The sequence below is a fragment of the Zea mays genome, chromosome 3, assembly GCF_902167145.1.
Source record: "Zea mays cultivar B73 chromosome 3, Zm-B73-REFERENCE-NAM-5.0, whole genome shotgun sequence".
NCBI classification, from domain to species: Eukaryota; Viridiplantae; Streptophyta; class Magnoliopsida; order Poales; family Poaceae; genus Zea; species Zea mays.
The window spans coordinates 5,599,871-5,625,580 of record NC_050098.1 but is presented as its reverse complement, the minus strand read 5'-3'; the positions used below and the strand labels follow the sequence as shown (position 1 = coordinate 5,625,580).

Below are 25,710 nucleotides of genomic sequence, written 5' to 3'. Positions count from 1 at the left end.
ACCCCCAACCACCCCACATTCAAGATATCCAAGTTTTCACACTTCCAACCACTTACAAGAGCTAGGCATTTAATACAAGACACACCCAAGTGATCAAATCCTCTCCCACATCCACAAAAGCATTAGTGACTAGTGAGAGTGATTTGCCGTGTTCTTTTGAGCTCTTGCGCTTGGATTGCTTTCTTCTTTCTTTGATTCTTCATTGCGATCAAACTCACTTGTAATTGAGGCAAGAGACACCAATCTTGTGGTGGTCCTTGTGGGAACTTTGTGTTCCAAGCATTTGAGAAGAGAAAGCTCACTCGGTCCGAGGGACCATTTGAGAGAGGGAAAGGGTTGAAAGAGACCCGGTCTTTGTGACCACCTCAACGGGGAGTAGGTTTACGAGAACCGAACCTCGGTAAAACAAATCCACGTGTCTCACTCCTTATTCGCTTGCGATTTGTTTTGCACCCTCTCTCGCGGACTCGATTATATTTCTAACGCTAACCCGGCTTGTAGTTGTGATTATTTTTGAGAATTTCAGTTTCGCCCTATTCAGCCCCCCCTCTAGGCGACTTTCATAAGCCACCTCAAGAAGTGGACAATGATCAAGGGGGTGATGCCCATGATCAAGACAAGGAAGATGATAACGGTCCAAGACCGCCACACCCAAGAGTCCACCAAGCAATACAACGAGATCACCCCGTGAACTCCATCCTCGGTGATATTCATAAGGGGGTAACTACTCGATCTCGTGTAGCTCATTTTTGTGAACATTACTCCTTTGTGTCTTCTATTGAGCCATACAGGGTAGAAGATGCATTAAGGGATTCGGATTGGGTGTTGGCAATGCAAGAGGAGCTCAACAACTTCACGAGGAATGAGGTATGGCATCTTGTTCCACGTCCTAATCAAAATATTGTAGGAACCAAGTGGGTCTTCCGCAACAAACAAGATGAGCATGGTGTGGTGACAAGGAACAAAGCCCGACTTGTGGCCAAGGGTTATTCACAAGTCGAAGGTTTGGATTTCGGTGAAACCTATGCACCCATAGCTAGGCTTGAGTCAATTCGTCTATTACTTGCCTATGATACTTACCATGGCTTTAAGCTCTACCAAATGGACGTGAAAAGTGCCTTCCTCAATGGACCAATCAAGGAAGAGGTCTATGTTGAACAACCTCCCGGCTTTGAAGATAGTGAGTACCCTAACCATGTCTATAAACTCTCTAAGGCGCTTTATGGGCTCAAACAAACCCCAAGAGCATGGTATGAATGCCTAAGAGATTTCCTTATCGCTAATGGCTTCAAAATCGGAAAAGCCGATCCTACTCTATTCACTAAAACAATTACAAATGATTTGTTCGTATGCCAAATTTATGTTGATGATATCATTTTTGGGTCTACTAACAAATCTACTTGTGAAGAGTTTAGTAGGATAATGGTTCAAAAATTCGAGATGTCTATGATGGGGGAGTTGAAGTATTTTCTAGGATTTCAAGTCAAGCAACCCCAAGAGGGCACCTTCATCAGCCAAACGAAGTACATTCAAGACATACTCACCAAGTTTGGAATGAAGGATGCCAAGCCCATCAAGACACCCATGGGAACCAATGGGCACCTCGACCTCGACATGGGAGGTAAATCCGTAGATCAAAAGGTATACCGGTCGATGATAGGATCTTTACTCTATTTATGTGCATCTCGACCGGACATTATGCTTTCCGTATGCATGTGTGCAAGATTCCAAGCCGATCCTAAGGAAGTTCACCTTAGGGTCGTGAAACGAATCTTGAGATATTTAGTTTATACTCCTAAGTTTGGCCTTTGGTACCCCAAGGGATCCACTTTTGATTTAATTGGATATTCAGAAGCTGATTGGGCAGGGTGTAAAATTGATAGAAAGAGCACATTAGGGACTTGCCAGTTCTTGGGAAGATCTCTGGTGCCTTGGGCTTCAAAGAAGCAAAATTCAATAGCTCTTTCTACCGCCAAAGCCGAGTATATTGCCGCAGGCCATTGTTGCGCGCAATTGCTTTGGATGAGGCAAACCCTTAGGGACTATGGTTACAAATTGACCAAAGTTCCTCTCCTATGTGATAATGAGAGTGCAATCCGCATGGCGGATAATCCAGTTGAGCACAGCCACACTAAACACATAGTCATTCGGTATCACTTTTTGAGGGATCACCAACAAAGGGGGGATATCGAGATTGCATATGTTAGCACCAAAGAACAATTGGTTGATATGTTTACCAAACCATTAGATGAGAAAACCTTTACCAAACTTAGGCATGAGCTAAACATTCTTGATTCTAGGAATTTTGATTGATATTTTTGCACACATAGCTCATGTATATACCTTTGATCATATCTCTTTCATGTGCTATGACTAATGTGTTTTTCAAGTATATTTCATGCTAAGTCATGATTGAAAGGGAAATGGAGTTCTTCGGCGAAAATAGGCTTCCACTCCACTCCATCGAATTATTCATCCTTCATCGTCACTCCGCACCGCTCTCCAATTTGGTATAATCTTCACTCCTATATTATTTACCAAAGGGGGAGAAAGTTTGAAAGAGGGCTTATATTTCACTCAAGTATCCGTTTCTGGTGATTCATGCCAAAGGGGGAGAAAGTAATAGCCTAAAGCAAAAGGACCGCACCACCACCAATTTCAAAAATGTAGTCTTTCAAATTGGTATTAAAAGAAGGTTTTTCCATTAGTATCTTATTTTTGATAGAATTTCAAATTGGTATAACCCCTTGCAAAATTAATATCTAAAGAGGAGAATTTCATTGAGGGGGAGTTTTGTTTAGTCAAAGGAAAAGCATTTGAAACAGGAGGAGAAAATTTCAAATCTTAAAAATGCTTCTCAAAATCGTATTCATTTACCTTTGACTATTTGCAAAAAGACTTTGAAAAGAATTTACAAAAGAATCTGCAAAAACAAAACAAGTGGTGCAAGCGTGGTCCAAAATGTTAAAATAAAAAAAGCATCCATGCATATCTTATGAAATGAATATTGGTTTAATTCCAAGTAACCTTTTTGCACTTACATTAAGCAAACTAGTTCAATTATACACTTATATATTTTGCTTTGATTTGTGTTGGCATCAATCACCAAAAAGGGGGAGATTGAAAGGGAAATAGGCTTACACCTTTTCCTAAATAATTTTGGTGGTTGAATTGCCCAACACAAATAATTGGACTAACTAGTTTGCTCTAGATTATAAGTTTTACAGGTGCCAAAGGTTCAACACAAACCAATAAAAAGTCCAAGAAAGGGTTCAAATAAAAAGAGCAAAAGACAACCCAACGTCAGCCCTGGTCTGGCGCACCGGACAATGTCCGGTGCACCAGTGAGTTCCACTCCGAACTTGCTACCTTCAGGAATTTGGGGAGGCCGCTCCGCTATAATTCACCGGACTGTCCGGTGTGCCAGCGGAGTAACGGCTATACCGCGCCAACGGTCGTCTGCAAAGGAACAGTGAAACGCTACAGTGCGAGCCTGCGTGCGCAGAAGTCAGAGCAGGCGCCAGAAGGCGCACCGGACAGTGAACAGGACCTGTCCGGTGCACCACCGGACTGTCCGGTGGCCCAGTTGTCAGAAGCTCCAACGGTCGGAACCCAACGCCCTGGTGACGTGGCTGGCGCACCGGATAGTGTCCGGTAGCGCACCGGAATGTCCGGTGCGCCATACGACAGAAGCCCTCACCAACGGTTCTTTTGGTGGTTGGGGCTATAAATACCCCCCAACCACCACACTTCAATGCATCCAAGTTTTCAGCCATCAAACCTCATACAAGAGCTCTAGACTTCATTCCAAGACACAAACAAAGAGATCAAATCCTCTCCCAAGTCCGGAATCACTCCAAACAAATTAGTGACTAGAGAGAGAGACTTTTGTGTTCTTTTGAGCTCTTGCGCTTGGATCGCTTTTCTTCTTCCTCTATTCTTGTTTCCAACTCAATTGTAATCAAGGCAAGAGACACCAATTGTGTGGTGGTCCTTGTGGGGACTTAGTGTCCCGTTTGATTGAGAAGAGAAGCTCACTCGGTCTAGGTGACCGTTTGAGAGAGGGAAAGGGTTGAAAGAGACTCGGTCTTTGTGACCACCTCAACGGGGAGTAGGTTTGCAAGAAACGAACCTCGGTAAAACAAATCACCGTGTTCATCCGCTTTATTTCTTTGTTGATTTGTTTTCACCCTCTCTTTCGGACTCGTTCATATTTCTAACGCTAAACCCGGCTTGTAGTTGTGCTTAAACTTTACAAATTTCAGATTTGCCTATTCACCCCCCTCCCTCTAGGCGACTTTCACCAACGAATCCGAGATCTACAACAGCCATCGTCGGCGGTGGCCAACTAAGGCACACCAGCGAGCCTAACCGAAGCTCTGATGGCGTCGGCGAGCTGAGGCGCAGCGGTGCCATCGTCGACAACGGCCAATCGAAGCCCTGATGCCCCAAAACTCGAGACTAACTAACACTACGCGAATAGGGAAATCTGGAGAGCTTGATGGGAGGTTTTGCTCACTGTGGTTCACAATGGAGATCCCTAACCACCGGGAGGAGTGATTCCACGGCGGAGAAGAAATATGGGGAGCAATTCCTAGCACTCTGGTCACCTTCGCTGCTCGATTAGGCGTTGAGGACGTGCGGCTTGGTCCAACGCTTCTCCCTGCTCCCTTCGTTGGAGCCCTGCGACGGTGAACACTCGATTTCGCGAATGCGCCCTCTCCCTCTCTCTATTTGTGCGGCGACCGACAATTTTGCATGAGGATAGCTCATAGAGCACGACTTATATAACCCCCGATAGCCCGCATCTATCGCTTAGCTGGCGGATAGTTGGTTACAACCGAAATTCGAGATTCTCGGAGGCGGTTACGCCAACGCGCGACCAGTTCTACCACAGTGCTCACACGGAGGGGGACTCCTACCGAGAGGCGGGGTCCAATGGCAGTGAGGCAATCGACGCATGTGGCGAGAAAGTGGCTGAGAGGCTGACAAGCGGTCCCACGGAGCACTGACCCGCGTGCGGCCATGAGTGGCTGGCACGGGTGGCCTATCTGTCGGCGCCGATTCGACACTCCCGTGGGCCTGGCGGCGACACAGGGGAGTGGGCCGATTTTGGCCCACAACGTTGAGGAGGTCCCTTTCTTCTTTCTTTTTTTCTATTTCATTTTCTATTTCTTTCATGGTTTTATCTAATTCATATTGGAGCCAAGTTTTCGAATCAAATTTAAATGCTTAATCCAAAACTCCGGCATGATATGCAATATCTTATTTTATTCATTACTTACTAATTAATCTAATCACTTATACATGAGGGATTATGTGTTAAGAGAATAAACATAATTAATAACCTCTCTTTCCTTTTTACTAATCTAGAAATTGGGTATTAGACCCAAATTGTTTCAGTTTCCGATTTCGATTTTTTCTACCGATTTCGTTTCCGTATTTTCGATAACCGTTCCGTTTCTATTTAAATCTAAATTTGGGTAAAACTTCAAAAACGATTTCCGGTATCCGAAAATTACCGTTCAACGCCTAGTTATTACTACATGTTTACGAAATTCCCATATGAAACGCCCATTCGGATTAGCCTAGGCAACACAATCCTGCCCGTTCCTTGGTTCGTCAGCGTCCATCGCGGCCGTACGTTGCTCTCCAGCCTTATCCTGTAATATTATCACATCCGAAGGTCGCGCGAATTCCGCCGGACCCTTCCAAAACTCCCCAACATCCGTGCGCTCCGACGAGGCTCCGGCGGCCGCATCGTCCCGCCCCGCGGCCCGCGGCCCGCGCGGTGGCAACGGAGACCACGTGTGAGTCTGCGACGGCGAGGAGCTTATCCTGTGCAGCGCGACGAGCACGCTCGGAAGCGGCGCATTTCCCGATCGCAGCCGACGCTGAGCAGGAATGGAAGCTGCAATCCCCCTCGGGCTCGCCCTTCCCCGAAGCAGCACCGGCATCTGCAGCTTATCGGTACTGCTCAAGTCCTCAACCAAGCCCAACCTCAGCTGCTTCGGCTGGGTCACCGGAAAGCGCGGGCCTATCCCGTCCCGCGCCGTCTCCGAGGACCGCACCGACTCCACGCCGCAGTGGCAACTTGACTTTCTTGGGGCGAGCGCGGTGGCCCCCGATTCGCCTGTGGAGGAGGAAGAGGAGGACCTTCTCCCAGCCGAGGCCACTGACTGGTGCGTCCGCGCACGCCGCTCTGCCCTGCGCTCCATCGAGGAGCGTGGCCTCGCGCCCGCTCTGCAGCGGATGGTGTCACCGCCCAAGAAGACGAAAAAGAAGAAGACTGCCAAGAAGAAAGAGCTCAAGAAGGCGGCCGCCGAGCTCAAGCGCCGCACTAAGCAGTTGGCTGATGCCGAGGGAGACGAAGACGACGACGATGACTATGACGTCGTTGATGATTTGCAGAACATGGACGACCTGGAGCTGCGGGTCGCGCAGTTCGCCGACGGCATGTTCGACGAAAAGCGCCAGAGAAACAGGGAGACCTTCGTCCAGACCTTGTCCAGGTTCTCGGCCGCGCCTTCCAACCGGAGCAAAGAGGTGTCCTTGAACCGCTCCATCGTCCAGGCGCAAACTGCCAACGAGGTGCTGGACCTCACGGCAGAGGTGATCACTGCTGTCGCAAAGGGTCTCAGCCCCTCGCCACTCACGCCGCTTAACATCGCCACTGCGCTCCACCGCATAGCCAGGAACATGGAAGCGGTGTCCATGATGCAGACGCACCGGCTTGCCTTTGCACGCCAGAGGGACATGTCCATGCTCGTGGGTCTGGCCATGGTGGCCCTGCCAGAGTGCTCGCCACAGGGTGTCTCCAACATCGCCTGGGCTTTGTCCAAGATTGGCGGTGATCTGCTATACCTGCCAGAGATGGATAGGATAGCTGATGTGGCCATGGCCAAGGTTCAAGACTTCAATGCACAGAACGTTGCCAATGTTGCAGGAGCATTCGCTTCCATGCGCCAATCAGCACCGGGGCTTTTTTCATCTCTGGCCATGAGAGCAGCACAACTGCTGCAAACATTCAAGGAGCAAGAGCTTGCTCAATTCTTATGGGGTTGTGCTTCTCTGAACGAGTGCCCACATCCCTTGCTTGATGCACTAGATACTGCTTTTCAAAATGATACCAGTTTTCAATGCCATGTAACTGATATAAAATCAAGCGCGCATTGGAGCTCAGCAGAAGAACTTTCTGGTGGAGAAGATGGTAGTACGAGCAGTGCCCGTACTCTGAACTTCAACCGAGATCAGGTTGGGAATATTGCTTGGTCCTATGCTGTTATTGGGCAAATGGACCGTCCATTCTTTTCACATATGTGGAGAACTCTAAGTCGCTTCGAAGAGCAACGGGTTTCGGATCAGTATAGAGAAGACATGATGTTTGCTTCACAAGTATATCTTGCAAACCAGTCTTTGAAGCTTGAATACCGGAATCTTGGACTGTGCTTAAGAAGTGATCTTGAGGAGAAAATAGCAAAAGCTGGAAAGAGCAAAAGGTTCAACCAGAAGACAACTTCTTCATTTCAAAAGGAGGTTGGTCGTCTCCTCTATAGTACCGGGCATGAGTGGGTTAGAGAATATGCCATCGATGGTTACACTGTTGATGCCGTGTTAGTTGATGAGAAGCTTGCATTTGAGATAGATGGGCCAACACACTTCTCTAGGAATTTAGGTATGCTTTTGTGTGCCATCCTGATGGAGCTACAGACTAACATCCTTCTGAAACATCAAAGAAACTGATTGGAGTGTGATGATGTTGCAGGTACACCATTAGGCCACACAGCATTTAAACGACGCTACATTACTGCTTCTGGGTGGAAGTTAGTTTCGTTGTCTCTTCAAGAGGTTAGTCTCACACTCGTAGTCATTTGTGGCACTAATTGGTAGCTGCTATGAATTTATGCTATAACCTGGTTATGGTTCACAAATGTTTTTGGAGTATTCTACTGTACCCTTAGTATTTTTATTCCAGATTTTCATAATAAAATGTCTCAAATTACGCACATTAGAAATTAGTAAAGAGACTTCTTTTTCTGAAACATAGGCACCACAAGTAATTTGCTGGATAGAACTATGCGTTTATTTCTGCACGCACTTAATTCCATTCTAAACTCCAAACACCTGATGTGCATTGTGTTACAATTTCCATTGAAGTACGAACTCTCAATATAAACTTTGTTACCCTGGGCTCTGGCTTGAATTTCAGTAGAATGGCTGAGCCCGTCAGATAGCTGAAAGGTTTCCTTATTGTTCTCAGACTTACCATGATTATTTCGTTTCCATTACAGTGGGAGAACCTACAAGGTGAGTTTGAACAATTGGAATATTTGAGGAGAATATTAGACATAGAGGCTGAATAAGCGGCAACACTCTGGGCAATGGAGATTAAGCAAGAATGCATCTGCTTTTACAAGAGTACTCATTTTACAACCACACTGGCCTTCCCAAAAGTTCAGTCCACTTGTACATTTCTTGTGAATCTGTCTGGAAACAGAAGTGCTCCACTGAGCCCTGGAAAGTTAGATTTTAGCTGAGCATTGGTAATGAGAAATACAATTTAAAGTTCAGACTAATGTGTGACATGTTAGTTTTCGGGGGACTATTTTGTGCCAGAGAAGAAAGTATTGCTGAAGCTTGTAATTCTTGAAACAATGCAGCGGGCTATAAACTCATTACAGAGGTTTCTGCACACTGCAGTCTGCAGCAGACTGTGTCGTGCTTTGCTGAGTTAGATTAATCTGACATGTGAGTTAGATTAATCTGACATGACGAGACAAGCTCGCATGTTCTGGGGATAAATATTTTCAACATTAAATTACAAAAAGTGACATCCTACTCTAAGCAAATTTTTTATGTAAATTTGCGTTGTGTAAAACTTTGACCAGTAAAGACTAATTTGGTGTACAGTGATTACAAGGGGATTCATAGAAAAAAATCTCCTTACTATTTAATTTTAAATAGCAAAAGGATTTCTCCTCATAGATTACTTCCCATGGATCTCATCGTAATCTTTATCCACCAAATCAGGCCTAATGGCTGTGTCAACATTTGTCGACGGGACCGGAGCTCAGCGACTGGCGCCATGCATCTCCGGGATCTCCCACTGCTCTTGGATTCCATTGCCATTGGCCTGAGGAGGCCGAACGGGAGGAAAGTTCGCACGGGCCGGCACAGAAATCTAGCGTAAGGCTGTGTCTTCTGCAGACTTATCTATCTTAGAGCAACTCCAGTAGTTCTCTAATAGACTTCCTAAATCATTAATTTAAGTAGTTAACACAAAAACTCATCTCCAACAGTTCTCTAAATAAACTTTTTAAATTTAACTTCTCATCTAACCTTATTTTCTCTCTACATTTGACAACCATTTAGCAACTCTCTAAACAAAAATGTTTACTTTATTATGTAGATAACGAAGGTAATTGATGACATTTGTGACTTTATTTTTTTATGTGGATAGATATAAAACAAAACTACAATCTATATTTAGAGAACTATTGGAGAACTCACATTTTTTTACTCCCAAAGTTATTTAGTAACTTCTTAAATCTGTGATTTAGAGAGCTAAAATTTACATAACTATTGGAGTCACATTTTTTTACTCCCAAAGTTATTTAGTAACTTCTTAAATCTGTGATTTAGAGAGCTAAAATTTAGCTAACTATTGGAGTTGCTCTACCTTCCATATATATATGTGTCTTCAGCGGCCTATCACATCTCATATTTTAAATTTCGGGATAAACAGTACAGTTTATATGGTCCGACCACAATCCGCTGGAGACAGACTAATTAGCAGTTTAGCACTCGGTTGGTGCCTGCGCAGCCGAAACAACTGGGATCAGGCCTAATCCCAGAGTTACACCTCATTTCTATTTCAAAAAAAAAAGAGAGAAACCGGCAATCAAGCAAAACGAGATTTCTTCCCAGGCTCCCAGACACCACGTAGAATAAAACCATGTCTGAAATATCAGCATCCCTTGCCTACATGCATGGCGTCGATAAAATCTGAACGCAGGTCCCTGGCATCACATTTCTCCAACTCAAAATGTACACTAGACTTCAGTCCGGATTTGATACACGTGAACGAGACGCTTTAAACGTACCACAGAAATGGGCGTGGAGAACAAGTTTAACAGCCCTGCGTCGTCGCTGGATCCAAAACTTCCCATGGAACCGGCAGCAGGTGAATCACAACCAACAGGGACAGGTTTTTCATCGCAGATGAGATGGGGATGGCCCAGCTCGCGCAGCTGGAGGAACTCGGAAACAGGGAGTACAGAATAGGATCACAGCCAAGGCGCAGAACGGCCACATTCAGATCCTGCAAGACACGCATAGCATTTTTCTCAGTCTTCAAAATCAAAATTGGTTTGCTGAGTATTAAACTTAGCGAGAAAACAGAAAAAGAGATACTAGCAGATTGATTAGAACTGCAGGCCATTGCGTATTCCAATTTTGAAGCTCCCAGCCACTTGTGCTATTTTTTTCTCATAATTGACTTTGATTTATTTGTCTCATAATTGAATTTACCAACATGAGAAGAACAAGTGGAGAATCTGTGTCCATATCAGTCCATTGTATCCCTCTTTGGAAGATTCAAGTGTGAATGATGTGCTCAACATGAATGTCTAAACCCATTATTTGGGGGGGGGGGGGGGGGGGGGGGGGTCATGAATTAAAAAAGCAGCAGAATCTTTGATAAGCGATCGATCAAACACAAACACAGCTCACGTGATCCATTACATAATAGTATTATGAGCAGGTCAATGAAACTCGATAAGTGAAATCTCTGGATGCAGGAATGAGATTATTGACATTTCATTCCTGGGTTGTCAGTATTCAACAAAGAAGACATGTATGGCACAGTTAGAAAAGTCTGTAGATAAATATCATGTTAACAGTCAGACTACTTTCGCCCTCAACATAAATTTAGGCAAGGGTTGAACAGATGCATTTCCTCCGGCAATTACCATAACACAGAAATATCTGCAGACTGCAGCAAAAAGAGAATGAGAATAAATGGCACCATGACCATGATTGATGTCAAAGACTCAAAGCAAGTCCAGAATGTATATGAACAGAAAACGTAAGAATGCAATGGCCCATCAAAATAGGGAAAATCATGACAAAATGTAATTATTAAGTTTCATAAATTATGGCTCCTGGGAAGTGAACGAATGGACTTGGATTACAAAATGCACGTTTATCATCATGACAAAAAGATCTGGTTAATAAGCCCAGAAATAAAATGACAACTAGGTAACAGGAAAACGAAATCGGAACAGAAATACTTCTGCAAACAAGTCAGCGCATCAGACCTCATGAAAACTAGACCGGATGATCTTATATATTCTAGTTTTGAAGGTTTGTTCACCTAGGCTGCACGTCAGGATTCTGCCCAACAAACGGTAGCTGGTTCAATTCAGTGAGGGCTAGTTTGGCAGCCAGAAAACCGGAGGGGATCGAAGGGGGTTTAGCTCCTTCAATCTCCTCCGATTTTCTGGCTCCTAAACTAGCCCTGACAGGTTAGCTGTACCTTCCTCGTGCCAGGGAAGTTGTCCCCAACTCCTTCCCAAACTATTGACTCTCAATAAAATTAGCACACCCTATCGGTCCAGGTTTATCAATTAAAATATAAACAATCGCAAAACAGCTGCCCCACGTCCATACCCATTTGGCTGACACTTGAAATGACCTTTAAGGGAAGCAGAATAAAATTGGCAAAAAAGAGGGGAGAGGCAGGCGAAATATTATAGATGGATCTGAAATGGATGACATGATTGCTAGAACTGTTCTTGAATGTGTATGGTTAGATAAGGTTAAGAAGAAGATGACAAGTGCTTGGAATCGCACTGTGTCTCCGCATATTCTCAATTTTCACATTTCTAACTTGTTGCGAAGATACTTAGGTTTCTTCAGATTTTTCTTTACAAAGTGTTGACAAACTCGGCAGATAGAAATACAAGATGTCTCAATCTATGTTCGAAAGGGAGCTACTTATCAATCATCACTTCGGGGAAATCGTAGACTACAATGGGCGAAGGAACGATAGCGACTGGCGATATAGCATAGGAAAGCCTTGACGGCGAGGCGATCTGTATGAGTGTATGACCATGGCATTTTTTCCTTCAAGGAGCTGATTAAAATCAGCACAGCTATATATTATTCCTCTTAAAATCAGCACAGCTGCACATGAGTCACAAGAATGTACAAATAGGAGCTCCAATTGCACAAACAGCTGCTCTAGTCTGTCGATAGCTACAAGATAACTAAAATTCGCGGAAAGAGTAGACAGTAGAGAAGCCAAGACTAAATCGTTCATAGCAAAGCAGTATATGACTATCTGTGAACATTTGTGCTCGTGCACAAGAACAAATTACAACTAACAACGCTGCAACAGCATGACAATTGAAAGGAACACATTAGCAAATCATACAGGAGCAAGCAGCAGCACCAACGGTGACACAATCATCATAAGGAGAACGGGGCAGGGGCAGGGAGGATATCACACCTCAGTGCGACGGCTGCTGTGACACCGGCGCGTACCAGCGGTCAGCCTCGTCGGCGGCGTTGTCCTCCGCCTTGTGCAGCGCGGCGTGGACGAGGACGAGCACGAGGCCGATGAGCAGCGAGGAGAGGATGTTGGCGGTGGCGTCGGTGAGGAGGAGCAGGACGAGCGTGACGACGGCGAGCACGGCGAGGACGTAGCCGTCGGCGACGACGCGGCCGAAGAGGACGAGGGGCTCGTCGCGGAGGAAGTAGAGGACGAGCCAGGCAAGCATGCAGACGAGGAATACGATGAGGGAGACGGGGTGCCAGAGGAGGGAGAGGAAGACGACGACGAGGACGACGATGGCATAGTTCATGGCGAAGTGGGCGAGGTTGGCGCGCACGCGGAGGTACGCGTCGCCGAGGCTCGGGGGCAGGCCGACGGCGTGGACGTCCACGAGCTCGCGCCAGGGCCGGCGCGTCGCCAGCGCCGAGGCGCCCCGAGCCTTGGCGCGGGAGATGAAATCGAGCGGGGAGGCGCCGCCGAGGGGCACGGGCCCTCCGCCCGCGGAGGAGGAGGTGGGAATGGTGCCGTACTTGGACATGGCCGGCGGCGTCGGCGTCGGCGGCGAGGCCCGCGGTGTGGAAGTGGAATTGGATGGGATCGGGGGAGGAAGGGGATCGGGGAAGAGGAAGGGGAAGCCGATGGGATCAACGGATGGGCAGGCACAGAGGGCAGAGCACGCGAGGAAGATGCGGCCTGCGGCTGCGGGGTGCGATGCCGTACGGGACGGGTCCAGTCCTGTGCCAGTTGAGCGACACGGGAACGTGAGTTTCGAGAGCCTGCTAGTCTGCTACTGCTAGACGTGGTCACGTGGACCAGGACCCAACGTCCCAACCCATCCCCCGGTTCGACAGTCCACACTGATGGATGGCAACCGGCGCACGGGTCATGGACTCATGGTCTCGGGTCGGGTAGGGTAGGTGCATCGAACGGTCAAGGACATGAGCTGGCCATAACCTGGAAGAGACTTATTATTTTTTTTTATAAAAGTAATGAGGGAGGCTCATATTTTAGCAATTAAAAGGCTAGGAGAGTTTCACTTTAAAATTTTTAACTTCGTTCCAACTTATTCCACCCAAACAGGTCTAACTCCACGAGCTCCGACTCTAAAAAATCACAACTATAGGTTAGTTTCATGAAATTTATGAAGCTCTTTAGAGGGTGCTTCAAAACCACTGATTTTATAGTTATTTATAAAGTTGTACGAAAATCTCTACTATATTTAAAGCACCAGTTTCAACAGCAGTTCTGCGTCACATTTTTATAAATACCCCTCACGTCTATCTCAAATTAACTCTGTATCTCTCCATGCACACAACCTTCACGTCCGGCCCGCTAGCCAGACGGGTGGTTAAATTAGCGTAAAATATTTAAAAAAATGGTGCAAGAGCTGAGGTTTAAACCTAAGCCCTGATGAAAGAAAGATAGAAGACTAAGTGAAGTCGTCTAATCGGTAGAACATCACGGTCATATTATTTTTAATATTGAATATAAATTGTACATATGTATATACAAGTTTTGTAAAATAAAAAAATATAATCGTGTCGGGCCGGATTAGCACTACGGGCTGGCCCGGGCAATATTAAATGGGTCGTGCCCCGGGCCAGCCCGCCAGACACGACCCATTTGGCCATCTATACCTCCGCACGATAATGATGGTCCTCGCCTCAGTTGCCGCCACCTCGTTTGTCATCCTGCTTCTTTTCTATCTCTCTCACGCCTCTGTGCCACGCATTCTCGGTAGAGAGAGTGGGAGCAGGCGCCTCCTCCCCGTATTCGTCCGACACCAGCCCCGACACCGACCCGCGTAGTGGCTATTGCACGTCCATGAAGGTGTTTCACAGCATGCACGCACCATCGTTTTCGCCGTCGTCGGACGTCCCGTTCGTCTTCCCAACCTGTTGTCTGTCACACCCGGTTTTAGAAGGCAAACCGAATGCGAACAATGTACGCGCCAGGATCAGAAATTCACGTACACAACGATTACATAAATGACTCATCGTAGCACAATGCTTCGAATTACAATAAAGAGTAAGTAATAATATTACAGACTAGAGTCATTTACATAATATAAATCAAAGTACACAGAATTGAAACGTAGCCAACGTAAACAAACCACCACAGACAGTTGACTGGGGGAGGTCGCTAGTCTAAACCTCGAACTCGTCGAAGTCCTGGAACTCCCGAAGATTCGCCTCGACATCGTTCTCCTTCTTCTTTACCTGAGCATAGATTGCACCAAAGGCAACCTGGTGTTTTGTGAAAGCAAGGGTGAGTACACATCAACGTACTCAGCAAATATCCCGTTTGGCTGTAGTGGACTAGCTTTATGTGGGGTTAAGTCAAGCAATTGCTTTTAGTTGGTCAGGTTATTATTACTAGTAGAAAGCCAGGTTTTAGCATTAACCCAAGTTCTTAACCCAAAGTACCCTTTCCAAATGGAAAAATACCACTTACCATTACCATAATCATAATAAAAAACCATCATTCTCATCACCACCTGTAATCCGAACATCTCTGATCAAGTATCACTAATCAATGGAGCTCCCTTGGCTGCTCATAACCGCGAGCACGGTTGATATATCAGTTTCATAACACTCTGCAGAGGTTGCACACTTTACCCACAAGTCGTGATCCCTCTTTAGCCCGGTCTTGCAAGACCCTTATTCACTCCCAAGGTGAATGGCCAGGGATTCACTACAAAGCCTTTACAAAGATTTCCTGAGGCTGTAGCCGCCCGTTAGGTTTCCTAAATGCACCGCACTCCTCCCCAAGGGGCGAACCAACCTTGGCAGAGCGAGCCGCATACACCGAGCCCCATTAACGGCACGACGGCGAAGCGAACTACACCCCAGTTCCTCTAATTATTCAGCTAAGGGCGTCCTATTCCACCCTCATGGTTGCACTGTTTTCCCGGGCGGTCATCCAACGAACCAGTCCTTACGGAGAGGCACTCGAGAAACAGCTCGAGTCCCCTTAAATGCCACAAAGTATATCATCATATCTAGAATAAAACCATAGTATCATCATTGTATCTCATCATGTTCATTGATTAAAGTAAAGCGCTAGCATGAAGCTAACCATAGTAACCCAAAAGGTAATCAAGGACAAGGTAAATAGAAAGCTAGTCAATTCTTACGTTGTTCATAGTATGCGGGACAGTGAATTATAAAGTAAATGGGACATAATGGGTCAGAGGACACTTGCCTTCACCAAACAGATGCTCAGGGTCTTCAACTTTGCAGAACTCGAAGAATCAGATCACTTGGTCGCCAACTCTTGATCTTCGATCCCTCGAAGCTTGGAAACGGATCGCAAACTATTCGCGACACACAACGAATACCAATAGGCACAAACAAACAAACAAACATATGTATATGCATAAGAACATTACACCATTCAAATAAAACATAATAAAATATACACAACGAAATAGAGCTCGCTACTATGGTCACGCGAGAAGAATTGTCGAACTCGAGACTACGGTCGGGAAGATATCACGTTTACGCTAAATAAATATTAACTACAACATTTAATTCGACATTATCAAATATAAATAATATTTACCATTTAGTTTCGATTAATCTGTTACACTAGCAACTGTTAGTTAAACTAGTAATTTAATTAAAGTTAGAGATTCTAAGTGAGGCGAATCTAGGACGTACGAAACAACACGACAGCGCGCGAACGGTGCGGGGACACGCGATATAGCACGCGAACGACGCACAAGACAGCGCGCACGACCAGCGCGAACGACGCGCGAAACAGCACGCCACCGCGTGCTAAACAACACACGCGACATAGGCGAGAAAGCTAAATCGGTAACGTGTTTATACTAAACAAGTCTTAATTAGAATATTAGTTCAACATAATTATAATTACGTGAATTTACATTATCATATCAAATATAAATTAAAACTACTACTTAGCTTTGACTAACTTACTATTTTAATAGTGGACGATTAAATAAATAGTTAACTAATTGACCTTAGTGATTATAATCGAACGACTTTAATATCGCGCGCGGACAGCGCGCGACACGTGTGAGCGGCGCGCGACATGCGAAACAGCACGTGCGACATACGAATATCACTAGATTATAATTAAATGCGTAAAACTATATTTCTAAGTCGATTTTAGTTAATATAAATTATTTGTGTGAAACATTTTAGATAAATTGAATTGTCAAATTGTCGGGGACCATAATTAGGGGTACCCTCAAGACTCCTAATTCTCAGCTGGTAACCCCCATCAGCATAAAGCTGCAAAGGCCTGATGGGTGCGATTAAGTCAGGGATCAGTCCATTCGAGCGACTCGATCGTGCCTCGCCCGAGCCTAGCCTCGGACAAGGGCAGCCAACCCCGGAGGATTTCCGTCTCGCCCGAGGCCCCCCTCCAACGGCGGACACATCTCCGGCTCGCCCGAGGCCCTGCTTTCGTTAAGAAGCAACCCTGACTAAATCGCCGCACCGACCGACCGAATCGCAGGAGCATTTAACGCAAAGGTGGTCTGACACCTTTATCCTGACACACGCCCCCCGGCAGAGCCGAAGTGACCGTCGTCACTTCGCCGCTCCACTGACCGGCCTGGCAGAAGGACAGCGCCGCCTGCGCCACTCCGACTGCAGTGCCACTCGACAGAGTGAGACTGACGGGCAGTCAGGCCCTGCCAAAGGCACCATAGGAAGCTCCGCCCGACCCAGGGCTCGGACTCGGGCTAAGTCCCGGAAGACGGCGAACTCCGCTCCGCCCGACCCAGGGCTCGGACTCGGGCTAAGTCCCGGAAGACGGCAAACTCCGCTCCGCCCGACCCAGGGCTCGGACTCGGGCTAAGTCCCGGAAGACGGCGAACTCCGCTCCGCCCTACCCAGGGCTCGGACTCGGGCTAAGTCCCAGAAGACGGCGAACTCCGCTCCGTTCGACCCAGGGCTCGGACTCGGGCTAAGTCCCGGAACACGACGAACTCCGCTCCGCCCGACCCCAGGGTTCGGACTCGGGCTCAGCCCCAGAAGACGACAAACTCCGCTTCGCCCGACCCCAGGGCTCGGACTCCGCCCTGGCCTCTGCCGAACGACCTCCGCCTCGCCCGACCCAGGGGCTCGGACTCGGCCTCGGCCACGGAAGACAGACTCAACCTCGGCTTCGGAGGAGCCTCCACGACGCCCAACCTAGGGCGCAAGCCAGCCACGTCAACAGGAAGCGCCATCATCACCCTACCCCGAGCTGACTCGGGCCGCAGAGAACAAGACCGGCGTCCCATCTGGCTAGCTCCGCCAGATAGGCAATGATGGCGCCCCGCATGCTCTGTGACGACGGCGGCTCTCAGCTCTCTTACGGAAGCAGGAGGACGTCAGCAAGGACTTAACCGCTCCGACAGATGTCCCTCCGCCAGGCTCCGTCGCTCCTCCGACGGCCACGACATCACACCAGCTGGGTGCCAAGATCTCTCCGGCTGCCACATCGGCATGTACTTAGGGCGCTAGCTCTCCCCGGCTAGACACGTAGCACTCTGCTACACCCCCATTGTACACCTGGATCCACTCCTTACGCCTATAAAAGGAAGGACCAGGGCCCTCTTAGAGAGGGTTGGCCGCGCGGGGACGAGGACGGGACAGGCGCTCTCTTGGGGCCGCTCGCTTCCCTCACCCGCGTGGACGCTTGTAACCCCCTACTGCAAGCGCACCCGACCTGGGCGCGGGACGAACACGAAGGCCGTGGGATTTCCACCTCTCTCACGCCCGTCTCTGGCCACCTCGCTTCCCCCCTTCGCGCTCGCCCACGCGCTCGACCCATCTGGGCTGGGGCACGCAGCGACATTCACTCGTCGGCTTAGGGACCCCCCGGTCTCGAAACGCCGACAGTTGGCGCGCCAGGTAGGGGCCTGCTACGTGTTGACGAACAGTTTCCCGTCAAGCTCCAGATGGGCAGTCTCCAGCAACCTCTCCGGCCCGGGACGGTGCTCCGTTTCGGGAGTCTTGAGTTCGTGTCCTTCGACGGCAGCTACGACATGATACTCCTTCCACCGCCGCGCGACAACGACAATGGCGGCCGACAGCCCGCCCGCCGGCGGCGGGATCGACGACGTCTTCCCCGCGCAGTGGAAGAACAACATTCGAGCTCGCCCCGTCCTCTCCCTCGCCGACGGAGGAGGAGGCGGGGCAACCAAGGCCAAGCGGGAGGCTGCGCCTCGTTGGCTGTCGAGCGAGTCGACGTCCCCAGCGCTCCAACGGGGGGCGCGTCGGGCGTCGACCTCGCGTTTGAGACGAAGGCGAGCGCCGTCTCCCCGCGACACGCCAATCCCGAGCAAGTGGACGACGCCGGCGCGCTCGTGGAGAGCTTGCAGGACGTCGCCCTCGTACCTGAGACGGCGGTGCAATCAGTCCCCGACGTGACTATGTCACTGCTCGTCGACCAAAAGGTACCGACCGATTCCCATCCTGCGTCATTTGGACTCAGCCTCAACCCGCCTAGCGACCTTGCTTTGGCGGGCGCTCTCATAGAGGCGGGATTAAACCCTCTGGGGTTTCGCATGCGGTCGCCTTGGGACCGGTTGACGGACGTCTCGACCTACGGGCCCTCTGGGTCCGAGGAAGATGACGACCCCAACATCTATTGGGATTTCTCTGGATTTGGCAACCCCAGTGCCATGCGGGACTTCATGACCGCATGTGACTACTCCCTCTCCGACTGTTCCGACGGTAGCCGCAGCCTCGACGACGAGGACTGCGGCCCAAGCCGCGAATGTTTCCACGTCGAGCTAGGGGATCCCTCCGAAGGCAACCATCTCGGCATGCCGGAGGACGGTGATCTCCCTAGGCCGGTGCCTCGCGCTGACATCCCGCGGGAGCTAGCTGTGGTCCCCGTTCCGGCGGGGGGTCGCGACCCACAGCTCAAGCAAGTCCGCGGGGCGCAGGCCAGGCTCGACGAGGGAGCAGGAGCGCTTGAGCCGATCCGCCGGGACGTCGGGCAGGTATGGGTGGGCCAACCCCCGGCCGGAGAAATACGTCACCTGCCCCAGGGTTTCCAGCACCGCGTCGCCAACGACGTCAGGGTCAGGCCGCCACCCGCATCCAGTGGGGTCGGTCAGAACCTGGCTGCAGCAGCGATGCTTCTCCGCGCGATGCCGGAGCCATCAACCACCGAGGGACGGCGGATCCAGGGAGAGCTCAAGAATCTCCTGGAAGACGCTGCGGTCCGACGGGCCGAGAGCTCTGCCTCCCGAAGGCAGGGATACCCCTCGGAACCTCATGCCGCGACTTCCCGATTCATGCGGGAAGCCTCGGTCTACACCGGGCGCACGCGCAACACCGCGCATGCGGCCCCGGGCCACCTCGGCAACGAGCACCATCATCGCGACCGTCGGGCCCACCTCGACGAGAGGGTGCGCCGAGGTTACCACCCCAGGCGTGGGGGACGCTACGACAGCGGGGAAGATCGGAGTCCCTCGCCCGAACCACCCGGTCCGCAGGCCTTCAGCCGGGCCATCCGACGGGCACCGTTCCCGACCCGGTTCCGACCCCCGACTACTATCACAAAGTACTCGGGGGAAACGAGGCCGGAACTGTGGCTCGCGGACTACCGCCTGGCCTGCCAGCTGGGTGGAACGGACGACGACAACCTCATCATCCGCAACCTCCCCCTGTTCCTCTCCGACACCGCTCGCGCCTGGTTGGAGCACCTGCCTCCGGGGCAGATCTCCAATTGGGATGACCTGGTCCAAGCCTTCACCGGCAATTTCCAGGGCACGTACGTGCGCCCCGGGAATTCCTGGGACCTCTGAAGCTGCCGGCAGCAGCCGAGAGAGTCCCTCCGGGACTACATCCGGCGATTCTCGAAGCAGCGCACCGAGCTGCCCAACATCACCGACTCGGATGTCATCGGCGCGTTCCTTGTCGGCACCACCTGCCGCGACCTGGTGAGTAAGTTGGGTCGCAAGACCCCCACCAGGGCGAGCGAGCTGATGGACATCGCCACCAAGTTCGCCTCTGGCCAGGAGGCGGTCGAGGCTATCTTCCGAAAGGACAAGCAGCCCCAGGGCCGCCCATCGGAAGATGCTCCCGAGGCGTCTACTCCACGCGGCGCCAAGAAGAAAGGCAAGAAGAAGTCGCAAGCGAAACGCGACGCCGCCGACGCGGACCTTGTTGCCGCCGCCGAGTACAAGAACCCTCGGAAGCCCCCCGGAGGTGCAAACCTCTTCGACAAGATGCTCAAGGAGTCGTGCCCCTATCATCAGGGGCCCGTCAAGCACACCCTTGAGGAGTGCGTCATGCTTCGGCGCCACTTCCACAGGCCGGGCCACCCGCGGAGGGTGGCAGGGCCCGCGACGACGACAAGAAGGAAGATCACCAAGCAGGAGAGTTCCCCGAGGTCCGCGACTGCTTCATGATCTACGGTGGGCATGCGGCGAACGCCTCGGCTCGCCATCGCAAGCAAGAGCGCCGGGAGGTCTGCTCGGTGAAGGTGGCGGCGCCAGTCTACCTAGACTGGTCCGACAAGCCCATCACCTTCGACCAAGCCGACCACCTCGACCACGTGCCGAGCCCGGGGAAATACCCGCTCGTCGTCGACCCCATCGTCGGCGACGTCAGGCTCACCAAGGTCCTTATGGACGGGGGCAGCTGCCTCAACATCATCTACGCCGAGACCCTCGGGCTCCTGCGCGTCAATCTGTCCTCCATCCGAGCAGGTGTTGCGCCCTTCCACGGGATCATTCCCGGGAAGCGCGTCCAGCCCCTCGGACGACTCGACCTTCCCGTCTGCTTCGGAACGCCCTCCAACTTCCGAAGGGAGACTCTAACGTTCGAGGTGGTCGGGTTCCGAGGAACCTACCACGCGGTGCTGGGGAGGCCATGCTACGCGAAGTTTATGGTCGTCCCCAACTACACCTACCTGAAGCTCAAGATGCCGGGCCCCAACGGGGTCATCACCGTCGGCCCCACGTACAAACACGCGTTCGAATGCGACGTGCAGTGCATGGAGTATGCCGAGGCCCTCGCCGAATCCGAGGCCCTCATCGCCGACCTGGAAAGCCTCTCCAAAGAGGTGCCAGACGTGAAGCGCCATGCCGGCAACTTCGAGCCAGTGGAGACGGTCAAGGCCGTCCCTCTCGACCCTAGTGGCGACGCCTCCAAGCAGATCCGGATCGGTTCCGGGCTCGACCCCAAATAGGAAGCAGTGCTCGTCGACTTTCTCCGCGCAAACGCCGACGTCTTTGCGTGGAGTCCCTCGGACATGCCCGGCATACCGAGGGATGTCGCCGAGAACTCGCTGGATATTCGGGCCGGAGCCCGACCCGTCAAGCAGCCTCTGCGCTGATTCAACAGGGAGAAGCGCAGAGCAATGGGCGAGGAGATCCACAAGCTAAAAGAAGCAAAAAGCGTCAAGCTCAACCCTGAAAGGTGGGTCCTCGGGGCGCCCCAGGGCATGGTCTCGGAGTTCATTATCTCCAAACGGGGCATCGAAGCCAACCAGGAGAAGACCCTGACCATCGCACGGCACCCCGAGCCCTCGCTGGGGGTACCCGGGGGGCTGCACGCACCCCCGGGAAAGGCCGCTTGTCACCGACGATGTTCTGGAGCCCGGAACGTACAAGCTGGCCGGCGGTCAAGGCGAGGTCTACGACAACGCTTGGAACGTCCGACAGCTACGTCGCTTCTACCCTTAAGATGTTTTCAAGTTGTTCGTATACCTCGCTCCCACACAAGTCTCAGTCGTCAAGGAAGGGTCGGCCTCGCCTCGGCAGAGCCCGACCCTTCCTCGGGGGCTAAAAAGGGGGAACCCCTCTGCGTCAAGACTGGGTGTACCTCTCCGCATCCAAAATTTTCGATCAAAAAGGCTTTTGCGTTCTTCCGGCTATGTCAGAAGCAGGGCCCCGAGGAGCGAACGTGGGTGCATGTAAGTGGCAAGGCCGACTGAGCCGAGGAATTCCTATGCCTCCGGGTTAGGGACACCTCACTCATCGCCCGCCACGAAAAATGACCCTACTCGGGAAGCCACCCTATTATTGACAGGCTAAGCCGGACACACAAAATAAAAGGAAGGAGAGTACGACTTCATGCAATGAAAACAAAGTGTTCAGGCCTCAGCGGCCGCAGTAAGACACACGCATATCCAACAGAAACTGTTCCAACAAGAATTAGGCGTCGCCTTGGGAAGGAGCCGCGCCTTCAGCTCCGTCCCCGCCTTCGGTAAGGTCCATCCCGGCTTCCGGCGACGGCGCAGGAGGAAGGATCTCCGCCTCGAAGGTGGTCGCCAGCACTGCGCTCGGACCCGCGGCGACCGCGTCGAGCCGCTGAACTTCTGCCAGGGCAGCTTCGTCTTCGTCAGGAAGACAATACCCCTCACTAACCCGCTCCAGGTCCACGACGTAGTGGGAAGCAAGCACGGCGAAGGCCCGCCTGACGCCGTGGTGTAGCGCCTCGCGTACTCTGCCGCGCGCGTGATCTACCAAGGCTTGAAGGCGGCTTTGAGGGGAGCTTCTTGAAGGGACGTCACCGGAGCCAAGGATCCGATAAACGTCCGAGACGGCCTCGGACATGGCCGCGAGGTCGGCCTCCCTCTGCTCGGCAGCTCCGGCAAGCGCCTCGGCAAGCGCCTTGGCGGACTCGTCAAGGGCGGACTCGAGCTTTGCGAACAGCCAGAAGAAAGATCTCAAACACAAGCAGAGGAAACAGACAAGAACAAGAACTAGGGACGGCCAAGGCGTACCTCCGGCTCGGGCACGCTGCTCCAAGGCCGCGACCTGGGCTGCGGCTAAGTCGGCTGCGAGGGTTTCAGCCCGGCTTTCGGCCTCGGCAGCCCGGCCCCGAGATTGGTCCCGCTCCTCGACGACCTGGACGAACTCCGACTGCTGCCGTTGCGCCTCTGCGCGCGCTGCTGCCGCCTCGGCTCTCAGGTCAGTGCAGAGCAACTGGAGGTCCGCTACCTTGGCACCCTGCTGAGAAAGGCGCGCAGTAGCCCCGGCGAGCGAGGTCCTCAGGGATCGCAGTGAGCCCCAGACATCGACCTCGCGGCGGATGAACGACGACTTGGCGGCGCTCCGATCCGTCAGATCCTGGGGGAAGGAAACGGGGCGTCACGAAGAACGCCTCGTTCACAGAAAAGAAAAGGTATGCCTGAAACCGTTACCTGGAGGATTTTGGGGACGTCCCTGCAGAAAACCTCCAGCGACGACCGGAGCGACCCCACCGTCGCTTCAGCACGCTCGCGGAGCTCATCCCAGGACTGGTCCTCCTGTTCATCGTCGAGAATGAAGACAGGGTCCGAGGCCTCGCGGGTCCGAAACCGGAGCAACTGGCGCCGGGCCCCGGGGCTCCGCCGCACAGCGATGAGGCTGTCGCCCGGCTGGACGGATCGCGCCTCCACGCCCACCTCTTCCGAGGCACTGGGCGCCGACGCATCAGCCGTCTCGACGCCGGCAGCAACCGGTCGCTCTCCGACTGGGACGGCGGCGACTCCGGTAGCGGCAGGCGCCGGCATGGCCGGCACGTCAGGTGGGCTCGGGGCCACGTCAGCGTCAGCCTCCTCCCCTATCACGATGGCCGCCTCGGCAGAAGAGCCAGCCTCGGGAACCTGCTCCACAGCGCCAGGTGCCGCCCGAGCCCCCTGCGGTGAAGCGCCCCGCGAGAGGGTCGACTGAACAACAAGGCCCGGAGCGGCGCTGGCCGCATAGGCCAACGCCGTCTTAAGGGCCTTCCGGGGTGCCAGGTCGGTCTGGCCATGGCTTCGCTTGCTGAGGGAAAAAGGAAAATCACGGCCGAGACATATGAATGGAAAGCCAGGACGAAGACATTCCGAGATACCTACCCGCTCCGGGCCATGATCCACCGCGCCTGGGGGGAAGTTTCCTGGATCCCAGCTCCCGGAACAGCCGCCGAGGTCCGCTTCGCCGGCAACTTCGGCGCCATCCTTGCTTCGGCCACCCGGGGAGCAGATTGCCCGGGCACCGTCACGATGACTTGAGGGTCACCTCCATGCGCTGCTGGCACGAGCGGCGGCTCGTAGGGAGCAGACGCCCTGACCTGGCCCCCAGAGTCACCTCGGCTCCTCCGGCCGAGGGGTCAGGTGTCCTCTCGGGTTGCCCCCGTGCCTCGGACCGGGACCCCGACGCCCCGACTCCGGGGACTGACGGCGTCGGCCCGCTCGGTGGCTGGCTCAACGGCTCCTGGCCACACCCCAAGCCGGGGCTGAGGCCGAGACGGGCGGCCATGTCGTCCTCCTCCTCATCATCATCGTCGTCGTCGTCGTCGGGCGTCTCCGGCGACGGCTCCCTCGGGAGTCCCTCCCTCTCCTGCTGGCGACGACACTTTTCCAAGGCGTCTCGAGCCCGCCTCCGCTCACGGACCCGGGCCTTCTCCGCGTCCTTCTTCTTCTTCTTCTCCTCCACGGCAACCCGCCGCGCTGCTCGGTCCACCGCATCCTCCGGGACCCGTGGCCGGGAAGGCTTGTGCCACCCCACCTCCTGAAGAAGGGGGGAAAGAAGCCCGATCGTAAGAACCAGGAGCAACCCAATGTATGAAGAAGGAAGGAGCGAGCACTCACCAGAGTCACGCACCCCTGGTCGGGGCGCATCCGAAGCTGGGAGAAGGCGTGGGGGTCCGGCTTCCCCAGCGCAGCGGACACCCGCCATTGGAGGGCGTCGAAGGGAAGAGGATCAGCGGACATCCGTGAGCCCTCCCAGTCAGCCTCCGGGGTCATCTCCCAAAGCGACAGTCGTCGCTCCGCCAAGGGAAGCACCCTCCGACGGTGGATGGCGGCAATCACTCCCGCAGCGGTGAGTCCCCCCTCCCGCAACGCCTCCAAGGCCTGCAGAAGGGGTCCGAGGTTCTTCTGTCTTTCGTGCGGGGTCCCGTGGCGCCAGGCGTCGGTGGCGGTGGTGACTACTCGCTGGGAGAACGGCGGGAGCAACTCGCCGTCGTTCCGGAGGTAGAACCACCGGCGCTGCCACCCCTTGTTCGAGGACGCGAGGATGGCAGGAATATACTGCGATGCCCGCGACTGCCTCAGCAGGAGGGTGCAGCCGCCGGCCCGCACCGCTGCGCGGACCTTCCTCTCCCCCGTCGGCGAGGCAAAAAGCTCGGCGAAAAAGAGATGGGTCCACAAATCCCAATGGGGGGCGATCCCCAAATACCCCTCGCACACCGCTACGAAGATAGCGG

The 25,710-nt window shown here is 52.3% G+C and overlaps 2 protein-coding genes across 2 annotated transcripts; one reads left to right on the top strand and one right to left on the bottom strand.

The window, feature by feature from the left end:
- The first annotated feature begins 5,565 nt into the window (after nucleotides 1-5,565).
- Nucleotides 5,566-8,692, top strand: LOC103649620 (RAP). The gene is made up of 3 exons (XM_008675359.3): nucleotides 5,566-7,675; nucleotides 7,766-7,848; nucleotides 8,292-8,692. The coding sequence occupies exons 1-3, from the start codon at nucleotides 5,905-5,907 to the stop codon at nucleotides 8,361-8,363; spliced, it is 1,926 nt and encodes a 641-aa protein (XP_008673581.1). The 5' UTR covers nucleotides 5,566-5,904; the 3' UTR covers nucleotides 8,364-8,692.
- A 1,200-nt stretch (nucleotides 8,693-9,892) lies between these two features.
- Nucleotides 9,893-13,390, bottom strand: LOC100282099 (prenylated rab acceptor family protein). The gene is made up of 2 exons (NM_001155012.2): nucleotides 12,512-13,390; nucleotides 9,893-10,321 (listed from the first exon to the last, which is right to left on the bottom strand). Exon 1 carries the CDS (start codon nucleotides 13,092-13,094, stop codon nucleotides 12,513-12,515), a length of 582 nt encoding a protein of 193 aa, NP_001148484.1. The 5' UTR covers nucleotides 13,095-13,390; the 3' UTR covers nucleotides 9,893-10,321; nucleotide 12,512.
- Between the last annotated feature and the right edge of the window lie 12,320 nt (nucleotides 13,391-25,710).

Coding starts and splice junctions, on each gene's coding strand:
- LOC103649620 (XM_008675359.3), top strand. CDS start 5,905: ATGGAAGCTGCAATCCCCCTCGGGCTCGCCCTTCCCCGAAGCAGCACC. Junction 7,676..7,765: donor ACACTTCTCTAGGAATTTAG/GTATGCTTTTGT, acceptor ATGATGTTGCAG/GTACACCATTAGGCCACACA. Junction 7,849..8,291: donor TTTCGTTGTCTCTTCAAGAG/GTTAGTCTCACA, acceptor TTTCCATTACAG/TGGGAGAACCTACAAGGTGA.
- LOC100282099 (NM_001155012.2), bottom strand. CDS start 13,094: ATGTCCAAGTACGGCACCATTCCCACCTCCTCCTCCGCGGGCGGAGGG.